The sequence below is a fragment of the Oncorhynchus masou genome, chromosome 24 (assembly GCF_036934945.1).
Source record: "Oncorhynchus masou masou isolate Uvic2021 chromosome 24, UVic_Omas_1.1, whole genome shotgun sequence".
In the NCBI taxonomy this organism is placed as follows: domain Eukaryota; kingdom Metazoa; phylum Chordata; class Actinopteri; order Salmoniformes; family Salmonidae; genus Oncorhynchus; species Oncorhynchus masou.
Genome location: NC_088235.1, coordinates 36,314,883 through 36,337,932, shown reverse-complemented (window position 1 = coordinate 36,337,932; position 23,050 = coordinate 36,314,883). Strand labels below are relative to the sequence as shown.

At 43.7% G+C, this 23,050-nt stretch overlaps 1 protein-coding gene across 3 annotated transcripts in view; it reads left to right on the top strand.

Moving 5' to 3' along the window:
• LOC135512105 (ADP-ribosylation factor-like protein 3) overlaps positions 1–22,828 on the top strand; it is a 29,529-nt gene extending 6,701 nt beyond the window's left edge. The window contains exons 2-8 of one of the 3 annotated variants that reach the window (XM_064933771.1): positions 12,005–12,148; positions 19,399–19,520; positions 19,620–19,715; positions 20,526–20,642; positions 20,809–20,859; positions 20,963–21,148; positions 21,249–22,828. In XM_064933771.1, coding sequence (XP_064789843.1) covers positions 19,449–19,520; positions 19,620–19,715; positions 20,526–20,642; positions 20,809–20,859; positions 20,963–21,148; positions 21,249–21,296 — 570 coding nt within the window. In that variant the 5' untranslated portion in view covers positions 12,005–12,148; positions 19,399–19,448 and the 3' untranslated portion in view covers positions 21,297–22,828. Of the gene's footprint in view, positions 1–11,416; positions 11,526–12,004; positions 12,149–19,398; positions 19,521–19,619; positions 19,716–20,525; positions 20,643–20,808; positions 20,860–20,962; positions 21,149–21,248 lie in introns of those variants that run through there. The other 2 variants (XM_064933774.1, XM_064933773.1) reach the window with 2 other exon arrangements.
• The last annotated feature ends 222 nt before the right edge of the window (positions 22,829–23,050 follow it).

Here is a 23,050-nt window from a genome sequence, read left to right as displayed (position 1 = left end):
CCAAATGCTACTGTGCTTCCGACTAATTTTCCAGCTGTTGTTTTCACAGCTGTCCTTCCTCTCTCTCCTCAGCTGCTAAGTGTGTGACTGTGAGTTAGTTGGCTCGGCCCTCCCTCACGCATCTTTGGTTTATTGGTTGACACTGCGTGTCTGATTGACAGGAGCAACAGATGGGGCTGTTCGTCTGAGTAGACAGTCAGAACGAATGTGTGTGCGCTTGAGCATTTAGGCCTATATTATTTTTATTTTTTTTAAGTTCTTTGAATTAGTTCATTCTATTAATTTAAATCTTTTGACTATTCAGATCTTATTTAAAAAAAAATATATATAAATAGTTTCGGCTCTTCTGATATGCGAACCGGCTCCCAATATTCACCTACAAAAGCCGTCTCTTAGAGCCGACTCATTCGCGAACGACCCATCACTAATCTTTGGCTACATTAAATCTTTATTCATATAGCCAACATATTCATGCTTCGCCTGTTCCTCTTTGATTTAGAAGATACTGTTGCACAAACAACATGCTGATTTAAGGGCTCCACCAGCACTGGTAACAAGCTGTATTAGCTAGCTACGTTTGCTCAGACTTTTACTGAGCCAGCTAACTAGCATTAGTGGCTAACACGATTTAGCTTAACTTGCTAAGAATATACAGACTAGCTGTTTGTAGATGTAAGAAACACAAACTAATATTGTAATTATAGAATGCTTGTGGATTTATATTAAGATCAAATTGGAAACAGCATTGTTGTATGTGCTGCATTGACCATGCAGACTGAACGAAAGTGTCTCGTGGTCAAGCAAAAAACTCAAACCGGTCCATGCATCAATACCGGTATGTAGTAAAATACGGTATACCGCCCAACCCTATCCTCTGCGCATCCTCTTGAGTCGAAGGCATCTGTTCAGCCTGTTGTGGAGGGATGCAAGTAGCTAGCTAGGTACAATATCTGGCTAATTTTAATAGCTAGTTAACCTGCTGACGTGAACATCCATTATAGGTTAGGCACTGTTTTGCATAGCAAAGAGAATTTGACTAACCTTAACTTGGCAAAGCTTCCTCAATTCCAGACATGGAAAACAGCCAATGTCTTCTAAACGTCTAGTTGCAGGGGTTTGTGTGAGTTTAGAAAATGCTCCGTAATTAAAAAAAAAATTTAAATGGTACCTGAAGTAATCCAACAATCTGTATGCCGCCATCTTGTCTATTTAAAATCTCCTCTCTTTGATCGAGACAGGTGAGTGTTAACATGAAGTGGCACTTTGGGGTGGACACCCATCTGTCTCAATCAATGACTGATTAGAAATAGACAAGATGGCAGCAACATTTTTAATAGCAGGCTTGCTAGACGATTCCGCCCCTACCTTTACACTTGTTTACTCTGAGCTGCACTGGGGTCGGAACGCAATCATGGTTACATTAATTCTTGCATCGAGCAATCCCGGATCCGGGATTCTATTTATAGCCTTAAGCTCATTAGCATAACGCAACGTTAACTATTCATGAAAATCGCAAATTAAATGAAATAAATATATTTGCTCTCAAGCTTAGACTTTTGTTAACAACACTGTCATCTCAGATTTTCAAAATATGCTTTTCAACCATAGCTAAACAAGCATTTGTGTAAGAGTGTTGATAGCTAGCATAGCTATAAGCCTAGAATTCAGCCAGCAACATTTTCACAAAAACAAGAAAATCATTCAAATAAAATAATTTACCTTTGAAGAACTTCAGATGTTTTCAATGAGGAGACTCTCAGTTAGATAGCAAATGTTCAGTTTTTCAAAAAAATAACAAATCGCTCCGTTTTGTTCACGTTTGGCTATGAAAAAAACCTGTATCCAGTTATAGCCTCAAGCTCATTAGCATAACGTAACGTTAACTATTTATGAAAATCGCAAATGAAATGAAAGTGCTAGCTCTCAAGCTTAGCCTTTTCTTAACAACACTGTCATCTCAGATTTTCAAAATATGCTTTTGAACCATAGCAAAACAAGCATTTGTGATTGCTAGCGTAGCATTTAGCGTAGCATTTAGTGGGCAACATTTGCACAAAAACCAAAAAAGGATTCAAATAAAATAATTTACCTTTGAAGAACTTCGGATGTTTTCAATGAGGAGACTCTCAGTTACATAGCAAATGTTCAGTTTTTCCTGAAAGATTCTTTGTGTAGGAGAAATCGCTCCGTTTTGTACATCACGTTTGGGTACCAAAAAAAAACGAAAATTCAGTCATCAAAACGGCGAACTATTTTCCAAATTAACTCCATAATATCGACTGAAACACAGCAAACGCTGTTTAGAATCAATCCTCAATGTGTTTTTCACATATCTCTTCATTGATATATGTTTGTGGTAGTCTCCTTTCTCCGGTGAATCGCTTGGGAAAAGATGTGCAGTTGAAGATGACGCACCAATTTCGACGGAGGACACCGGGCGGACACCTGGCAAATGTAGTCTCTTATGGTCAATCTTCCAATGATATGCCTACAAATACGTCACAAAATTCTGATCCAAGATGGCGTAGCAGTAAGACGTGTCGTGTCCCTTGTATATATCGTCTTGTTCGTTTTTACATATTTTTTCTTCGCACATCTTTTAGAACATTTTGCTAAACCTCAGCTTCCAAATACTCTCCTGCAACCCGCCTCACCCAATGTAGCTATTTTTTCCTAAAGTATATATATTTACTTCGGAACCGGAACCCCTCAACTGAAGCTAGCCAGCTAACTACCAGCTATGCTAGCGGTTTTCAGCTAACCTTTAGCTCGGAAAGCTCTCGCCAGTTCGAACAACGCGACTCTAACCAGAGCATAACGGACCTATTTATTTTTATCCCCGGATTCCCACCGCAAACGGAACATCTTTCAGCTGGATCTTCACAACTAGTTATCTAGCTAAACCGCAACCCCGGATGATTACTGCTGGCTAGCGTTTCCACCCACTTAGCTTGAAGCTATCCCGGCCAGAGCCCCCCAGCATACTCCTGGGCTACAATACCTACCACCGTAGCATACTCCTGGGCTACAATTACCCGGACCCACGACCGGTCTATCGATGTCACCGCATGAAGAGGAATAAACAGACTCACCCCATCGCGACGTCCCCCAAAGGCTAACTCTCTAGCCCTTGCTATCTCCTTGCTTGCTATTTCGGCCTGCTAACTGCCAGCTTGTTTAGCCCCGGTCCGCTAACTGCTACCTTGTTTAGCCCCGGCCTGCTAACTGTTAGCTTGTTAGCACAGGCCTGCTAACCGTCTGAATCGCCGCGTCCCAAACACTCACTGGACCCATATTTACTCTCTTATCTCTTTTCTATTTTAATTTGTTTATACCTTCCGGTAACCTGCCTCACCCAATGTGATACGGAATCGCTATTATTTTTAATTTTTAGAACACACTCAAGAACCTCCAGAAGCTAACCAGCTAACTAGCTACAAGCTATTTAGTCATTGTTAGTTTTTTTTAACCTGGATAACACTCACTAATCCAGCTTCCCTGCCCCCTGGACACTGATCACTTGGCTAAATAGCTGATGCACGCTGGACTGTCCATTAATCACGGTACTCCATTCTGCTTGTTTATGTTTTATCTGTCGGCCCCGTTGCCTAGTCAATGCCATTTTACCTGCTGTTGTTGTGCTAGCTGATTAGCTGTTGTTGTCTCACCTACTGTTTTAGCTAGCTTTCCCAATTCAACACCTGTGATTACTGTATGCCTCGCTGTATGTCTCTCTCAAATGTCAATATGCCTTGTATACTGTTGTTCAGGTTAGTTATCATTGTTTTAGTTCACAATGGAGCCCCTAGTTCCACTCTTCATACCCCTGATACCTCCTTTGTCCCACCTCCCACACATGCGGTGACCTCACCCATTACAACCAGCATGTCCAGAGATACAACCTCTCTCATCATCACCCAGTGCCTGGGCTTACCTCCGCTGTACCCGCACCCCACCATACCCCTGTCTGTGCATTATGCCCTGAATATATTCTACCATGCCCAGAAACCTGCTCCTCTTATTCTCTGTCCCTAATGCTCTAGGCGACCAGTTTTGATAGCCTTTAGCCGCACCTTCATACTACTCCTTCTCTGTTCCGCGGGTGATGTGGAGGTAAACCCAGGCCCTGCATGTCCCCAGGCACCCTCATTTGTTGACTTCTGTGATCGAAAAAGCCTTGGTTTCATGCATGTCAACATCAGAAGCCTCCTCCCTAAGTTTGTTTTACTCACTGCTTTAGCACACTCTGCTAACCCTGATGTCCTTGCCGTGTCTGAATCCTGGCTCAGGAAGGCCACCAAAAATTCAGAGATTTCCATACCCAACTATAACATCTTCCGTCAAGATAGAACTGCCAAAGGGGGAGGAGTTGCAGTCTACTGCAGAGATAGCCTGCAAAGTAATGTCATACTTTCCAGGTCCATACCCAAACAGTTCGAAGTACTAATTTTGAAAATTACTCTCTCCAGAAATAAGTCTCTCACTGTTGCCGCCTGCTACCGACCCCCCTCAGCTCCCAGCTGTGCCCTGGACACCATTTGTGAATTGATCGCCCCCCATCTAGCTTCAGAGTTTGTTCTTTTAGGTGACCTAAACTGGGATATGCTTAACACCCTGGCAGTCCTACAATCTAAGCTAGATGCCCTCATTCTCACACAAATCATCAAGGAACCCACCAGGTACAACCCTAACTCTGTAAACAAGGGCACCCTCATAGACGTCATTCTGACCAACTGGCCCTCCAAATACACCTCCGGGATCTCAGCGATCACTGCCTCATTGCCTGTATCCGCTACGGAGCCGCAGTCAAACGACCACCCCTCATCACTGTCAAACGCTCCCTAAAGCACTTCTGTGAGCAGGCCTTTCTAATCGACCTGGCCCGGGTATCCTGGAAGGACATTGACCTCATCCCGTCAGTTGAGGATGCCTGGTCATTCTTTAAAAGTAACTTCCTCACCATTTTAGATAAGCATGCTCCGCTCAAAAAATGCAGAACTAAGAACAGATACAGCCCTTGGTTCACTCCAGACCTGACTGCCCTCGACCAGCACAAAAACATCCTGTGGCGGACTGCAATAGCATCGAATAGTCCCCGCGATATGCAACTGTTCAGGGAAGTCAGGAACCAATACACGCAGTCAGTCAGGAAAGCTAAGGCCAGCTTCTTCAGGCAGAAGTTTGCATCCTGTAGCTCCAACTCCAAAAAGTTATGGGATACTGTGAAGTCCATGGAGAACAAGAGCACCTCCTCCCAGCTGCCCACTGCACTGAGGCTAGGTAACACAGTCACCACCGATAAATCCATGATTATCGAAAACTTCAACAAGCATTTCTCAACGGCTGGACATGCCTGGCTACTCCAACCTCGGCCAACAGCTCCGCCCCCCCCGCAGCTCCTCGCCCAAGCCCTTCCAGGTTCTCCTTTACCCAAATCCAGATAGCAGATGTTCTGAAAGAGCTGCAAAACCTGGACCCGTACAAATCAGCTGGGCTTGACAATCTGGACCCTCTATTTCTGAAACTATCCGCCGCCATTGTCGCAACCCCTATTACCAGCCTGTTCAACCTCTCTTTCATATCGTCTGAGATCCCCAAGGATTGGAAAGCTGCCGCAGTCATCCCCCTCTTCAAAGGGGGAGACACCCTGGACCCAAACTGTTACAGACCTATATCCATCCTGCCCTGCCTATCTAAGGTCTTCGAAAGCCAAGTCAACAAACAGGTCACTGACCATCTCGAATCCCACCGTACCTTCTCCACTGTACAATCTGGTTTCCGAGCCGGTCACGGGTGCACCTCAGCCACACTCAAGGTACTAAACGATATCATAACCGCCATCGATAAAAAACAGTACTGTGCAGCCGTCTTCATCGACCTTGCCAAGGCTTTCGACTCTGTCAATCACCATATTCTTATCGGCAGACTCCGTAGCCTCGGTTTTTCGGATGACTGCCTTGCCTGGTTCACCAATTACTTTGCAGACAGAGTTCAGTGTGTCAAATCGGAGGGCATGCTGTCCGGTCCTCTGGCAGTCTCTATGGGGGTGCCACAGGGTTCAATTCTCGGGCCGACTCTTTTCTCTATATATATCAATGATGTTGCTCTTGCTGCGGGCGATTCCATGATCCACCTCTACGCAGACAACACCATTCTATATACTTCCGGCCCGTCCTTGGACACTGTGCTATCTAACCTCCAAATGAGCTTCAATGCCATACAACACTCCTTCCGTGGCCTCCAACTGCTCTTAAGCGCTAGTAAAACCAAATGCATGCTTTTCAACCGATCGCTGCCTGCACCCGCATGCCCGACGAGCATCACCACCCTGGATGGTTCCGACCTTGAATACGTGGACATCTATAAGTACCTAGGTGTCTGGCTTGACTGTAAACTCTCCTTCCAAACTCATATCAAACATCTCCAATCGAAAATCAAATCAAGAGTCGGCTTTCTATTCCGCAACAAAGCCTCCTTCACTCACGCCGCCAAACTTACCCTAGTAAAACTGACTATCCTACCGATCCTCGACTTCGGCAATGTCATCTACAAAATTGCTTCCAACACTCTACTCAGCAAACTGGATGCAGTTTATCACAGTGCCATCCGTTTTGTCACTAAAGCACCTTATACCACCCACCACTGCGACTTGTATGCTCTAGTCGGCTGGCCCTCGCTACATATTTGTCGACAGACCCACTGGCTCCAGGTCATCTACAAGTCCATGCTAGGTAAAGCTCCGCCTTATCTCAGTTCACTGGTCACGATGGTCACGATGGCAACACCCATCCGTAGCACGCGCTCCAGCAGGTGTATCTCACTGATCATCCCTAAAGCCAACACCTCATTTGGCCGCCTTTCGTTCCAGTACTCTGCTGCCTGTGACTGGAACGAATTGCAAAAATCCCTGAAGTTGGAGACTTTTATCTCCCTCACCAACTTCAAACATGTGCTATCTGAGCAGCTAACCGATCGCTGCAGCTGTACATAGTCTATTGGTAAATAGCCCATCCATTTTCACCTACCTCATCCCCATACTGTTTTTATTTATTTACTTTTCTGCTCTTTTGCACACCAGTATCTCTACCTGTACATGACCATCTGATCATATATCACTCCAGTGTTAATCTGCAAAATTGTAATTATTTGCCTACCTCCTCATGCCTTTTGCACACAATGTATATAGACTCCCCCTTTTTTCTACTGTGTTATTGACTTGTTAATTGTTTACTCCATGTGTAACTCTGTGTTGTCTGTTCACACTGCTATGCTTTATCTTGGCCAGGTCGCAGTTGCAAATGAGAACTTGTTCTCAACTAGCCTACCTGGTTAAATAAAGGTGAAATAAAAAAATAAAAATAAAAACAATGCTGCAGACACCTTGGGGAAACGATAGATAGGGCAGGCTCATTCCTGTCGCATTCACAGCCATATAAGGAGACAATGAAAAACAGAGCCTCAAAAATCCTGCTCATTTCCTGGTTGAGGTTTCATCTTGGTTTTGCCTGTAGCTTCTGTTCTGGGGCACTCACAGACAATATCTTTGCAGTTCTGGAAACGTCAGAGTGTTTTCTTTCCAAAGCTATCAATTATATGCATAGTCAAGCATCTTTTTGTGACAAAATATTGTGCTTAAAACGGGCACGTCTTTTTATCCAAAAATGAAATAGCGCCCCCATAGATTTAACAGACACTGTGGAACCGGCGCGAGATGTGGTTTGAAAAACTTACCTCAAAGCAGGGATGGGATATGCCACTGTACTCCAAATTGTACATTTATCCACACTGATCAATCAAGAAGATTGAAATGCTGCTATTTCCTCTGGATAATGGCTCTTTTCAACCTCATGCTAGCTAGCAGTGGCCACCGCAGCCATTTTGAAATGGCACCGTCGGCCTATCAGCTACTTTGCCATTCCAAAATGTCTGCAGTGGCTACTGCTAGCTAACATGAGCACGAAAAGGGCAGTTTTCCAAAAACTAGCAGTATTTTAATCTTCTCAATGTATCAGTGTGGATGAAGGTAACATTTGCCATACAGTGGCATATCCCATTGAGGTACGTTTTCCAACACATACATACCGTCAAACGTTTGGACACACCTACCCTTTCAAAGGTTTTTCTTTATTTTCACTATTTTCTACATTATAGAATAATAGTGACGACATCAACACTATGAAATAACACATATGGAATCATGTAGTAACCCAAAAACCTGTTTTGAGGAAACTAAGCGTATGTCGCTGGTCACTACTTCACAGAAGAGCCGTTTGAACATATATTTTTTTATCATAATACATTTTTTGGCAGAAATGCCTTCTCGAACATGTTTACTTTCATGTGCCTTAATAACTTTGCATGCCATCTGTAAGTACAAATAAAAGTGTTAATTTACGAGCCTAATTGGTTTAGGCACAGAAAAAGTCGGCAAACTTTCCACAAACATAATTTGCTGAGAGATTTTTTTTTTATATAAAAATAAAAAAAATTGAACTTTTTATTCAACTAGGAAAGTCAGTTAAGAGCAAGTTCTTATTTACAATGATGGGCTAGGAACAGTGGATTAACTGCCTTGTTCAGGGGCAGAAGGACACATTTGTACCTTATCAGCTCTGGGATTCGATCTACTGACCTTTCGGTTACCTGCCGAATGCTCTAACCACTAGGCTACCTGCCGCCCCGAGTGGGCTGGACATGCCGAGAGATGATTTGGGATTGGTCTGCCATATAGCACACTTCTGTCTATTTGAGCCTGTCAGTATGTCTAGGTAATCCAACACTGCCTAAGTGTTGCTCTCCACTTTCTGGAGGACTGAGTTTTGAAATCAGTGGATTTCGAGTATAATAGCTAAGGATATTGAGAAAACAACACGTGTCTCAGGATTACATAGTCAAACTAAGGGCAACCATGGCATCAGAGCGGAGACTCGTCCAACCAGGAATGATGTATACGGGTAAGATAGTCTAGCTAGCTACATTTTTAGAAATGACACATTCTAATTTTGACATAAAGAGCCATTTGCTTGGCTAGCTATAGCCTAATGTTAATTAGCTAACATTGAACCTGGTTGGTTAGCTACCTGTAGATTAATGCAGGATTGTAATGTCATGAGTTGTGATCATGGTTAATTGTTTATCTAGCTAGCGAACATTAGCTGGCTGGCTCGCTAGGTAACGTTACGTGTATGACCATATTATTTGTACATCAGAGCTATTTGCTTGGCTAGCTATAGCCTAATGTTAGCTATCTAACATTGAACCTGGTTGATTAGCTAAGTTACCTGCAGATTCATGCAGGGTAGTAACATCATGATTTGTGATTGGTTCATTGTTTACCTAGCAAGCTAACGTTACGTGTATGACCTTATTATTCGTATCTCAGAGCCATTTGTTTAGCTAGATATAGCCTAATGTTAGCTAGCTAACATTGAACCTGGTTGGTTAGCTACCTGCAGAGCTAGCTAGCCACACAAGCTAGCCACACAAAATACTCCACTATGCAAGTAACCATTTTGGATGCGTTCGTAAATTCAGTCTGGCCATCTACTTCGGAGCACTCTCGTCTGTGTGCCAGAGCGCAGAATAACTGATGAATTTACGAACACTCAACACCCGTTGAATATTTGTAAGTCGCTCTGGATAAGAGCGTCTGCTAAATGACTTAAATGTAAATGTAAATGTAAATATGGCTGGTGTCAGTAAACATAGGCAAAAGAAAAAGCGTAACTAAATTGTTGCCAGCAGCAGTCAGTCACCAGCACTCTGGATAACATAAACAGCCTTCCTGGTTAAGTGTGCCTTGAATTCTAAATAAATCACCAACAGTGTCACCAAAGCACCATCACACATCCTCCTTCGTGTTTAACGGTGGGGACCACACATGCGGTGATCATCTTTCCACCTACTCTGCTTCTCACAACACGGCGGTTGGAACCAAAAAATCTCACATTTGGACTCATCAGACCAAAGGACAGATTTCCACCGGTCTAATGTACATTGCTCGTGTTGCTTGGACCAAGCAAGACTCTTCTTCTTATTGGTGTCCTTTAGTTGTGGTTTCTTTTCAGCAATTCAACCATGAAGGCCTGATTTCACGCAGTCTCCTCTGAACAGTTGATGTTGAGATGTGCCTGTTACTTGAACTCTGAAGCATTTATTTGCGCTGCAATTTCTGAGGCTGGTAACTTTAACGAACTTCTCTGCAGCAGAAGCAACTCTGGGTCTTCCTTTGCTGTGGTGGTCCTCGTGAGAGCCAGTATCATCACAGCGCTTGATGGTTTTTGCAACTGCACTTGAAGAATGTTTCAAAATTCTTGAAATGTTCCTGATTGACTGATGTTCACATCTTAAAGTAATGATGGCCTTTTGTTTCTCTTTGCTTATTTGAGCAGTTCTTGCCATAATATGGACTTGGTCTTTTACCAAATAGGGCTATCTTCTGTATACCCCCCTACCTTGTAACAAACGCATTAAGAAGGAAAGAAATTCCACAAATGAACTTAACAAGGCACACCTGTTAATTGAAATGCATTCCAGGTGACTACCTCATGAAGCTGGTTGAGAGAATGCCAAGAGTGTGCAAAGGGTTTTTGAAAAATCTCATCTTATTTCATCGTGTTGATGTCTTCACTATTATTCTACAATGTAAAAAATAAAATAAAAATCCTGGAATGTTAACTTTTGACTGGTACTGTATATTTAGCGCCACTTCCATGGTGTCTTAAAGGAAAGATTCACCCATTTTGAATGTTATATTGTTTTTGTGCGTCTCCGAGTGCTGTTCTATCGATTCCTCGGGTCATTTCAAGTTTGTGTATGTAAGTTATTGGCATTCAAGCAGGCAGAAATCCGGCCTGTTTGACGTGGCACTGTGATAGTCGCTCTCACTACATTGGAAGTTAATAGGAATACTGGAAGTTAATAAGACTTTTAGATCGCGAAAATTATTTCAATACTGGCCGATGTCTTCTCTCGAATGAGCCATTGATAATCTTTTTGCGATATTCCTACCGATATTCCGATATTTTTTTTATTTAACGGAGCGTCTAAAATATTTGTCTTATTTGTTTGCCTGTTTAGTTCAGGGTGCATATCATCGTGCCGTTGCCAGAGATATTATAGAAAGGATATAGAAATCTAATTAACTAAGGAACATAACGCCCCACCCAGCAGACTGTCGACCAATCGCGTTGACGTTGACATGCTGCGTCAAGCGGTTGCTAAACTATTCGTCGCGTAATGTTATGATTCCAAAGCTATAAGATATTACAGATAGCAGGTTAATTATCTCGGAAAATATTTGTAATGTTGTGCTTCTTGTTGACAAAATTGTTTTCCATGTTGGGTTTTTAAACTCGTGCCCAAGACTCCCATTCACTCCTTGAATGAGAGTGCTCCTTGTCCCAGAATCGCCCAGAATGCACCACACGGCCCATTGACGAAGCGTGGGCAACGTTTCCCATTTCCTCAAAAGTATATCTGCCGTTGCGAATGTTAGCGGCACCTCTATCTGCAGGTTGAATATGGTGAGACTGTAGACTCCTAAATTGATGGTGCAGTTTGTTTAGGCTATATATATATATATTTTTTTTACAGCTAACTAGTTACTTTACATGCTAATATTGTTGTTGGTATTATTGTGTGTTTGCTAGCTAGCCCGCCCATAGAGCGAGCATTGCGTTGTGGAATTTGTAGTCTATTTGAGCTGCAACAGATTTTCAACACGATTTTCCATGTTGCTACCAACCTTGTTATAACGCCAAAATGAAACATTTGTTCTAAAAAAAAACATTGTTTTCATATTGTTATTCATCACTTTAAATTAAAGTTATTACTGGTTTTGGGTGGATTTTCCTTTAATGTAACCATGATTGCGTTCTGAACCCTTGTAAACTAGTATAACGGTAGGGTTCTGGCAAATAGCAGGTATGCTCCTGTTGCTCCTCCGTTGGTCATGTCACGACTCGGGATTACCCATAATGGATTGTGTTTTGATATATTGCAGGGTTTGCTGTCAATCCTTCGAAAGCTAAAGAGCACACCTGATCAGGAGGTTCGGATCTTGTTGTTGGGTTTGGACAACGGAGGAAAGACCACGCTACTGAAACAACTGGCCTCTGAGGACATCAGTCACATCACTCCCACACAGGTAATGAGGAACACACACCTTTAGGGGAGCCTAGCATTATTATTATTTTTTACTGTAGAAGTGCAGTAATGTGTTCCTGAGCTACAGTGCAGTAATATCAAACAGTGGGTGTTTTTTTTTGTTGGTTTTTTTTCTGTTGCTATCACTCATTACTGTAGCCTATGCTATTTAATACTGTAAACTGTACTATGATGAGAATATTCTGTGTCCCCAGTCGAATTGGTATTTATCAAGTCAAATATATTGGTCACATACACATATTTAGCAGATGTTATTGAGGGTGTAGCGAACTGCTTGTGTTCCTAGCTACAGTGCAGTAATATCTAACAATTCACACGCATCTAAAGTCAAAGAATGGAATAAAGAAATATATAAATATTAGGATGAGCAATGTCGGAGTGCCATTGACTAAAATACAGTAGAATACAGTATATACATATGAAATGAGTATAGCAGTATGTAAATATTAATAAAGTGACCAGTGAGGCCATGTCTTAAGGCAGCAGCCTCTAAGGTGCAGAATTACATAACCGGGTGATAGCCAGTTAATGATGGCTATTTAAGACTAATGGCCTTGGGATAGAAGCTGTTTTTCAGTCTCTCGGTCCCAGCTTTGATGCACCTATACTGTCCTCTCCTTCTGAATGGTAGCGGGGTGAACAGGCAGTGGCTCAGGTGGTTGATGTCATTGATGATCTTTTTGGCCTTCCTGTGACATCGAGTGCTGTAGGTGTCCTGGAGGGCAGGCAGTGTGCCCCCTGTGATGCGTTATGGGTACCACCCTCTGAAGAGCCCTGCGGTTGCGGGCAGTGCAGTTGCCGTACAAGGCATTTATGCAGCCCGACAGGATGCTCTCAATTGTGCATCTGTAAAAGTTTGTGAGGGTCTTAGGGCCAAAGCTACATTTCTTCGGCCTCCTGAGGTTGAAGAGATGCTGTTGCGCCTTCACCACACTGTCTGTGTGGTTGGACCACTTCAGGTTGTCGGTGAAGCTTTTCACCTTCTCCACTGCAGTCGGGTCGATGTGGATACTGGGGTGCTCCATCTGCTGTTTCCTGAAGTCCAAGATCAGCTTCTTCGTTTTGTTGACGTAGAGGGAGAAGTTATTTTCCTGGCACCAGTCTGCCAGGGTCCTCACCTCCTTCCTGTAGGCTGTCTCATCATTGTTGGTAATCAGGCCTATTAATCAAATAAAAGCTTCTTTTTTTTGTCACGTGTGCTGAATTACAACAGGTGTAGACCTTAGAGATGCTTATTTACAGACCCTAACCAACAGTGCAATGTTTAAGTAAAGAATATAAGTATTAGGTGAACAATAGACAATTAATGAAATAAAAACAACAGTAAAAAGACAGTGAATTATAACAGTAGTGAGGCTATATACAGGCACCGGTTCGTCGGGCTAATTGAGGTAGTATGTACATGTTGGTATGGTTAAAGTGACTATGCATATATGGTAAACAGAGTAGTAGCAACAGTGTAAAGAGGGGTTAGGGAGGTGGCGGGACATAATGCAGATAGTCCAGGTAGCCAATGTGCAGGGACACCGGTTAGTCGGGCTAATTGAGGTAGTAGGTACATGAATGTATAGTTAAGGTGTATATGGTAAACGGAGAGTAGCAGCAAGCTCTCAACCTGCTCCACTACAGCCCCGTCGATGACAATGGGAGTGTGCTCGGTCCTCCTTTACCTGTAGTCCACAATTATCTCCTTACTCTTGGTTACGTTGAGGGAGAGGTTGTTGTCCTGGCACCACCCGGCCAGGTCTCTGACCTACCTCTAGGGTGTCTCATCATTGTTGGTGATCAGGCCTACCACTGTTGTGTCATCGGCAAACTTAATGATGTTGTTGGAGTCATGCCTGGCCACGCAGTCGTGGGTGTAGAGGGAGTACAGGAGGGGGCTGAGCACGCACCCCCGAGGGGCTCCAGTGTTGAGGATCAGCGTGGTAGATGTGTTGCTACCTACCCTCACCACCTGGGGACGGCTCGTCAGGAAGTCCAGGATCCAGTTGCAGAGGGAGCCGTTTAGTCCCAGGATCCTTAGCTTAGTTTATAGCTTTGAGGGTACTATGGTATTGAACGCTGAGCTGTAGTCAATTAATAGCATTCTGATGACGGGGTTCCTTTTGTCTAGGTGGGAAAGGGTAGTGTGGAGTGCAATAGAGATTGCATCATCTGTGGATCTGTTTGGGCGGTATGCAAGTTAGAGTGGGTCTAGGGTTTCTGGGATAATGGTGTTAATGTGAGCCATTACCAGCCTTTCAAAGCACTTCATGGCTACGGACGTAAGTGCTACGGGTCTGTCATCATTTAGTCAGGTTGCCTTTAGTGTTCTTGGGCACAGGGACTATGGTGGTCAGCTTGAAACATGTTGGTATTACAGACTCAATCAGGGACATGTTGAAAATGTCAGTGAAGACACCTGCCAGTTGGTCAGCACACGCCTGGAGCACACTTCCTGGTAATCCGTCTGAATGTTGACCTATTTAAAGGTCTTACTCACGTCAGCTACGGAGAGAGTGATCAGAGTCATCCAGAACAGCTGATGCTCTCATGCATGCCTCAGTGTTGCTTGCATCGAGGCGAGCATAGAAGTGATTTAGCTCGTCTGGTAGGCAAGTGTGACTGGGCGGCTCGCGGCTGTGCTTCCCTTTTGTAGTCTGTAATAAGACGAGTGTCTGAGCCGGTGAAGTACAATTCAATCTTAGCCCTGTTTTGGCGCTTTGCCTGTTTGATGGTTTGTCGGAGGGCATAGCAGGATTTCTTATAATCTTCCGGGTTAGAGTCCCCCACCTTGAAAGCGGCATCTCTACCTCTTAGCTCAGTGCGAATGTTGCCTGTAATCCATGGCTTCTGGTTGGGGTATGTGTGTACAGTCACTGTGGGGACATCATCGATGCACTTATTGATGAAGCCAGTGACTGCAGAGGAGAACACCACATCAATCGGAAGAATCAGGGAACATAATCCAGTCTGTGATAGTGGTCAGATGACGCAGATGCTAAACTACAGGACTGCATGTCCTGTAGTTTAGCATCTGCGTCATCTGACCACTTTTCTTTTTATAGTCACTGGTGCTTCCAGCTTTAATTTTAGCTTCTAAGCAGGAATCAGGTGGATAGAATTGTTGTCAGATTTACCAAATGGAGGGTGGGGGAGAGCTTTGTACACGTCTCTGTGTGTGGAGTACAGGTGATCTAGACTTTTTTTTTTTTTTATTCCTCTGGTTGTGCATTTAACATGTTGATAGAAATGAGGTAAAATTGATTTAAGTTTCCCTGTATTAACTTATGGCTGCAATCCCGTTAAGGGGATAATCGTCATCAACAACCGCTGAATTGCATAGCGCCACATTCAATGAATATTACTAAAAATATTTATATTCATGAAATGACAAGTGCAATATAGGAAAACACAGTTTAGCCTTTTGTTAATCCACCTGTCGTGTCAGATTTTGAAAATATGCTTTACAGCAGAAGCAATCCAAGCGTTTGTAAGTTTATCGATCGCTCGACAAAACATTATGTACACTGAGCATCAAGTAGCTTGGTCGCAAAAAGCAATCAAATTAATCGTTTACCTTTGATCTTTGGATGTTTTCACTCACGAGACTCCCAGTTACACAAAGATGTTCCTTTTGTTCCATAAAGATTATTTTTATATCCAAAATACCTCTGTTTGTTTGGCGGGTTATGTTCAGAAATCCACAGGAAAGGGCGGTCACGACAACGCAGACAAATTCCAAATAGTTTCCATAATCTCAACAGAAACATGTCAAACGTTTTTTATAATCAATCCTCGGGTTGTTTTTTTAATATATCAACCGCAAATGTCTTTATCAGTAGGAGAGGGAAAGGCAATGGCAGCCCAAACTCTGTTGCGTGAGCAAAACATTGCGTCAGGTGGTCGCATGAGTTATCTTTCTGGCTCATTTTTCAAAATAAAAGCCTGAAACTGTCTGAAGACTGACACCTTGAGGAAGCGATAGGAAAAGGAATCTGGTTGATATCCCTTTTAAATGGAGCAAAGGGAGGCTATGGAACATGGAGTTTTCAAAATAGAAGCCACTTCCTGGTTTTATTTTCCTCAGGGTTTCACCTGCAATATCAGTTCTGTTATACTCACAGACAATATTTTGACAGTTTTGGAGACTTTAGTGTTTTCTATCCAATACTACTAATAATAATATGCATATATTGGCAACTGAGACTGAGGAGCTGGCCATTTACAATGGGCACCTTTTCATCCAAGCTACTCAATACTGCCCATGCAGCCATAAGAAGTTAAAGACCCCGGCCTCTAGGAGCGCCACCTCTGGGTGAGCTGTTTGCTTATTTCCTTATACTGCGGTCATAGTGCCAGCGTCCGTCTGTGGTGATAAATAAACAGCCACAAAAAGTATAGATGAAAACTCTTGGAAAATAGTGTGGTCTATAGTGTATCTCCTTAGATTTCGTGCACCAGCTGTTGTTTACAAATATGTACAGACCGCCCCCCCCCCCCTCGTCTTACCAGAGTGTGCTGTTCTATCTAGCCGGTGCAGCAGATATATATCCTACTAGCTAAATATCCAAGTCATCATTCATTCAGCCACGATTCTGTGAAACATAAGATGTTACAGTTTTTTGATGCCTCGTTGGTAGGATATTCGTGATCGTACCTCGTATAATTTATTGTACATTGGCGAGTAATATTGACGGTAACGGCAGCTTCCCCACTCGCCTTCTCCGGATCCTTACGAGGCACCCCGCTCTGTCCTCTTTCCCTGCATCTCTTTCTCTTGCCAATAACAGGGATGTTGGCCTTGTCGGGTGTTCGCAGTATATCCTGTGCTTCCTGCTTGCTGAAGAAAAAATCTTTCTCTAACCCGAGGTGAGTGATCGCTGTCCAGAAGCTCATTTTTGCAGTAAGATACGGTGGCAGAAACATTATGTACAAAATAAGTTACAACGCGGAAAAAAAACATTAAAACTGCTGCCATTTCTTCCAGCGCCAAGTTTGTAGACGACAGCTGTGGTGTACAGGAGGGGGCTGAGCGGGGCCCCTGTGTTGAGGATCAGCGAAGCGGAGGTGTTGTTTCCTACCTTCACCACCTGGGGGCGGACCGTCAGGAAGTCCAGTACCCAGTTGCACAGGGCGGGGTTCAGACCCAGGGCCCCGAGTTGAATGATGAGCTTGGAGGGTACTATTGTTGAAGGCTGAGCTATAGTCAATGAACAGCATTCTTACATAGGTATTCAGTTTGTCCAGATGGGATAAGGCAGTACGATGGCGATTGCATCGTCTGTGGATCTATTTAGGCAGTATGCAAATTGGAGTGGGTAGCTTGTAAGGTAGAGGTAATATGATCTATGATTAGTCTCTCAAAGCACTTCATGCACTACCATATCACCTCCACCCTACCTGACACCCTAGACCCACTCCAATTTGCTTACCGCCCAAATAGGTCCACAGACGACGCAATCTCAACCACACTGCACACTGCCCTAACCCATCTGGACAAGAGGAATACCTATGTGAGAATGCTGTTCATCGACGACAGCTCGGCATTTAACACCATAGTACCCTCCAAGCTCGTCATCAAGCTCGAGACCCTGGGTCTCGACCCCGCCCTGTGCAACTGGGTACTGGACTTCCTGACGGGCCGCCCCCAGGTGGTGAGGGTAGGCAACAACATCTCCACCCCGCTGATCCTCAACACTGGGGCCCCACAAGGGTGCGTTCTGAGCCCTCTCCTGTACTCCCTGTTCACCCACGACTTTGCGGCAACGCACGCCTCCAACTCAATCATCAAGTTTGCGGACGACACAACAGTGGTAGGCTTGATTACCAACAACGACGAGACGGCCTACAGGGAGGAGGTGAGGGCCCTCGGAGTGTGGTGTCAGGACAATAACCTCACACTCAACGTCAACAAAACTAAGGAGATGATTGTGGACTTCAGGAAACAGCAGAGGGAACACCCCCCTATCCACATCGATGGAACAGTAGTGGAGAGGGTAGTAAGTTTTAAGTTCCTCGGCATACACATCACAGACAAACTAAATTGGTCCACTAACACAGACAGCATCGTGAAGAAGGCGCAGCAGCGCCTCTTCAACCTCGGGAGGCTGAAGAAATTCGGCTTGTCACCAAAAACACTCACAAACTTCTACAGATGCACAATCGAGAGCATCCTGGCGGGCTGTATCACCGCCTGGTACGGCAACTGCTCCGGCCACAACCGTAAGGCTCTCCAGAGGGTAGTGAGGTCTGCACAACGTATCACCGGGGACAAACTACCTGCCCTCCAGGACACCTACACCACCCAATGTTACAGGAAGGCCATAAAGATCATCAAGGATAACACCCACCCGAGCCACTGCCTGTTCACCCCGCTATCATCCAGAAGGCGAGGTCAGTACAGGTGCATCAAAGCTGGGACCGAGAGACTGAAAAACAGCTTCTATCTCAAGGCCATCAGACTGTTAAACAGCAACCACTAACATTGAGTGGCTGCTGCCAACACACTGACTCCACTCCAGCCACTTCAATAATGGGAATTGATGGGAAAGGATGTAAAATATATCACTAGCCACTTTAAACAATGCTACCTAATATAATGTTTACATACCCTACATTATTCATCTCATATGTATACGTATATACTGTACTCTATATCATCTACTGCATCTTTATGTAATACATGTATCACTAGCCACTTTAACTATGCCGCTTTGTTTACATACTCATCTCATGTATATACTGTACTCGATACCATCTACTGTATCTTGCCTATGCTGCTCTGCACCATCACTCATTCATATCTTTATGTACATATTCTTTATCCCCTTACACTGTGTATAAGATATTAGTTTTGGAAATGTTAGTTAGATTACTTGTTGGTTATTACTGCATTGTCGGAACTGGAAGCACAAGCATTTCGCTACACTCGCATTAACATCTGCTAACCATGTGTATGTGACAAATAAAATTTGATTTGATTTTGATTATGACGACAGAAGTGAGTCCTATGGGGTGATAGTCATTTAGTTCAGTTACCTCCAGCCAGCTGGTCTGCGCATGCTCTGAGGACGTGGCTAGGGATGCCGTCTGGGCCGACAGCCTTGCGAGGGTTAACACATTTAAATGTCTTAATCATGTCAGCCACAGAGAATGAGAGCCCACAGTCCTTGGAAGAGGGCCACGTCGGTGGCACTGTGACTTTGTCTCTGTACTGACGTTTTGCCTGTTTTGATTGCCTTACAGAGGGAATAACTACAGTGTTTGTATTCAACCATATTCCCAGTCATCTTGCCATGGTTAAATGCAGTGGTTCGCACTTTCAGTGTTGTGCGAATGCTGCCTTGTGTCCACAGATTCTGATTTGGGTAGGTTTTAATAGTTACAGTGGAAACAACATCCGCCATACACTTCCTGATGATCTCGGTCACCGTTTCAGTGTATATGTATGTCAATGTTATTCTCAGAGGCTACCAGGAACATATCCCAGTTCTCGTGATCAAAACAACCTTGAAGCCTGGATTCCAATTGGTCAGACCAGCGTTGAAAAGACCTTAGCAAAGGTACTTCCTGTTTGAGTTTCTGCCTATAGGATGGGATGAACAAAATTAAGTCATGATCAGATTTCCCGGGGGTGGGGGAGGGCCTTGTAGGCATCCCGGAAGTTGGCGTAGCAGTGGTCGAGTTTTTTTATTTTTATTATTTAAAAAAAAATTGTTTTTTTAGCAGCCCGAGTACTACAGTCAAGTTGTTAACAGAACTTCGGTAGTGTTTTCCTCAAATTTGCTTTGTTAAAATTCCCAACTACAATAAATGCAGTCTCCAGGATATGTGGTTTCCAGTTTGAACAAAGTCCAGTGTAGTTTCTTGAGGGGGAATATACACAGCTGTGACTATAACCGAAGAGAATTCCCTTGGGAGGTAATACGGTCACCATTTTGATTGTGGGGTATTCTAGGTTGTGTAAACAAAAGGACTTGAGTTTCTGTACATTATCACAATCACACCATGACCAATCATGAAACATTCACCCCCGCCTTTCTTCATCCCGGTGAGTTCTTTATTCCTGTGCGCGGTGCACTGAGAACCCAGCTGGCTGTATAGACGGTGACGGTATCTCTGGAGAGAGCCATGATTCCGTGAAGGAGTATGTTAGTCATCAATAACCTACAGAACTTAAGAGAAACTCATCCAGTATTAAGCCATGGAACGCCTTGATTGGCCAGTGAGTGGCCAAGCCCTCGTCACACCTACAGCTTGTTTATTCAGCGAAAAACCCAGCCTTGCTGCCTGCACTTAGTTTTACCATTGCATTAGGTTTGTTAAAATGGAGCCCTAACACTTCTAAACCCAAGCCCCCCCTCTCTCTCCAGGGCTTCAACATAAAGAGTGTTCAGTCTCAGGGTTTTAAGCTGAATGTGTGGGACATCGGGGGACAGAGGAAGATCAGACCCTACTGGAGAAATTACTTTGAGAACACTGATGTGCTGGTGAGTGGCTCAACCGTAGCTTCCTTTATGGGGGTATGACTTTTATATTTATTTATATATGTGTGTGTGTGTGTGTGTGTGTGTGTGTGTGTGTGTATATACATACACACACACCACCAGTAGTGTGTGAATAATAATTTTGAATGGAGATACTACCGTATTTCAGATTTACGTCATCGACAGTGCGGACAGAAAAAGATTCGAAGAGACGGGACAGGTGAGTTTTCTTTCTCTTCAGTGATGTTTGTGGGCTGTGTAATGTGCACATTCAACGTATACATATGTTTATATTGGGGATCCCATGCTGGTTTGTGTTCTAGGAGCTGGCTGAGCTGTTGGATGAGGAGAAGCTGAGTGGGGTTCCAGTGCTGATCTTTGCCAACAAGCAAGACCTGCTGACTGCTGCCCCAGCTTCTGAGATTGCTGAGGGACTCAACCTGCACACTATCCGGGACCGTGTCTGGCAGATCCAGTCATGCTCCGCCCTCACTGGAGAGGGTGTACAGGTGAGACACCAGCCCTAACCCATCAATCTACAACAGGGTTGGGGTCAAGTCATGTTTTCACTTCAGGAAGTGACATTTTATTATTTCTGTTTCCTTTCAGGATGGAATGAACTGGGTCTGCAAGAGTGTCAATGCTAAGAAGAAGTAGCACAGCTGTCTGCTTTCTCATACACACACACACACCCTAAGCCTGTGGGAGGACGGGTTGTACTTGTGAATGTACACACTAAACATGGACTTGAAGAAAGTTAACTGCCTTGCTGGTCAATACACGTTGTTTACTAATCTAAATTTCTTGTGAGAACTACAACTTCCATTGTTGCTCTTCAAAATGGAGTATTTGTATTTGGGGGTACAAAGGGAAGGAAACCCATCCCAGGAGACCCACCAGCCTAACCATATCACCTCCACCCTGTTAAGAAGTTCCGTCCCAGGACATTCCAGACCTTTCTACTGTCCTTCACCACAACACCAGCCTCTTCCCTCTCTCCTAGCCTCGGTACCAGTCTGTTTGTCTTTATATTCCACTCCTTGTACTGTCCTACTGTATGCCAAAGCATAACAGGAGTGGCAAGGAGTGGAATGATATCAAAACAGACTGTTACACAGACTACCTCTCTCCCCCACTCATTTGATCTTTCTTTCCTCTCTTTCCATATTTTTCTTATTTGAACAGTTTGCTCCGTTTTTTTATTCCATGCTCCAAGCTTTTCTCGCTGCAGTTCTGTTGGAAGTAGGGTATATTTTTGTAATTCTCTATTTATGGTGAAGTAGAGGGTAATTTGCTTACAAATAATAGATACGGTGGTTACTGGTTTACTAGGATGACAGGGCAACATTGTATAATGTGCTTTACTCCCCTGTGAAAAGGTTACGTGTGTTAATATGTAGATTTAAAAAACGCACACACAAAAACACTATAGGACAACTCTGAAATGGCACTCTGTTCCCTAAATAATTAACTAGAGTAGACCACAGCCCATATGAGTAGAGCCCTATCTAGTGAATAGTGTGCCATTTTGGACAGAACCTAATAAATAAAATAGAAAAAGACTACATTTTTGATGATCAATTGTATATAACTCGCACCCATATTTTTTTTTATTTTACCTTTATTTAACTAGGTAAGTCGGTTAAGAACAAATTATTATTTTCAGTGACGGCCTAGGAACAGTGGGTTAACTGCCTTGTTCAGGGCCAGAACGACAGATTTTTACCTTGTCAGCTCGGGGTTTTGATCTTGCAACCTTTCGGTTACATGTCTAACGCTCTAACCACAAGGCTACCTGCCACCCCTATTCATATGTTATGTGCATGCAGTAGAGTATATATTACACTTGTACTATGTAATCTATTGTATTTGCATATGTAGATCAGTGGAGGCTGGTGGGAGGAGCTATAGGAGGATAGAATGAAATAATTGGAACGGTATCAAACATGGAAACCACATGTTTGACTCTGTTCCGGTCTTTCCATTCCAGTCATTATAATGAGCCTGTACTCCTATAACTCCTCCCACCAGCCTTCACTGGTGTTGATGATAGATTTTAACATGGATAAATGACCAGTGTATTTCTCAAGTGTTTCATTGTCTTGGGTTTTAGAGGGCATTTAATATTCTTGAATGTGATCTGTCCAAGGATTGAAGGTCCGTGAATAAAATGTGATGTGAAAAAATTGCATTGTTTTCTGAGCTGGCTGTCATGGTAGTAAAAAGAGGACCAGCCAAGACGCACACACACACACACTTCTGTGTGATGAGCTATGGAGGACACCACTTTACCTGTTCGCTGCCTATACCCTTGTATATTTGCCAGTCTTTGTAAAGGACTCTGGTGCGGGGTCTCTCCATCTCCAAAACACTAGCGTCTCACACACACAGGTGGGGTCACAGACCAACCT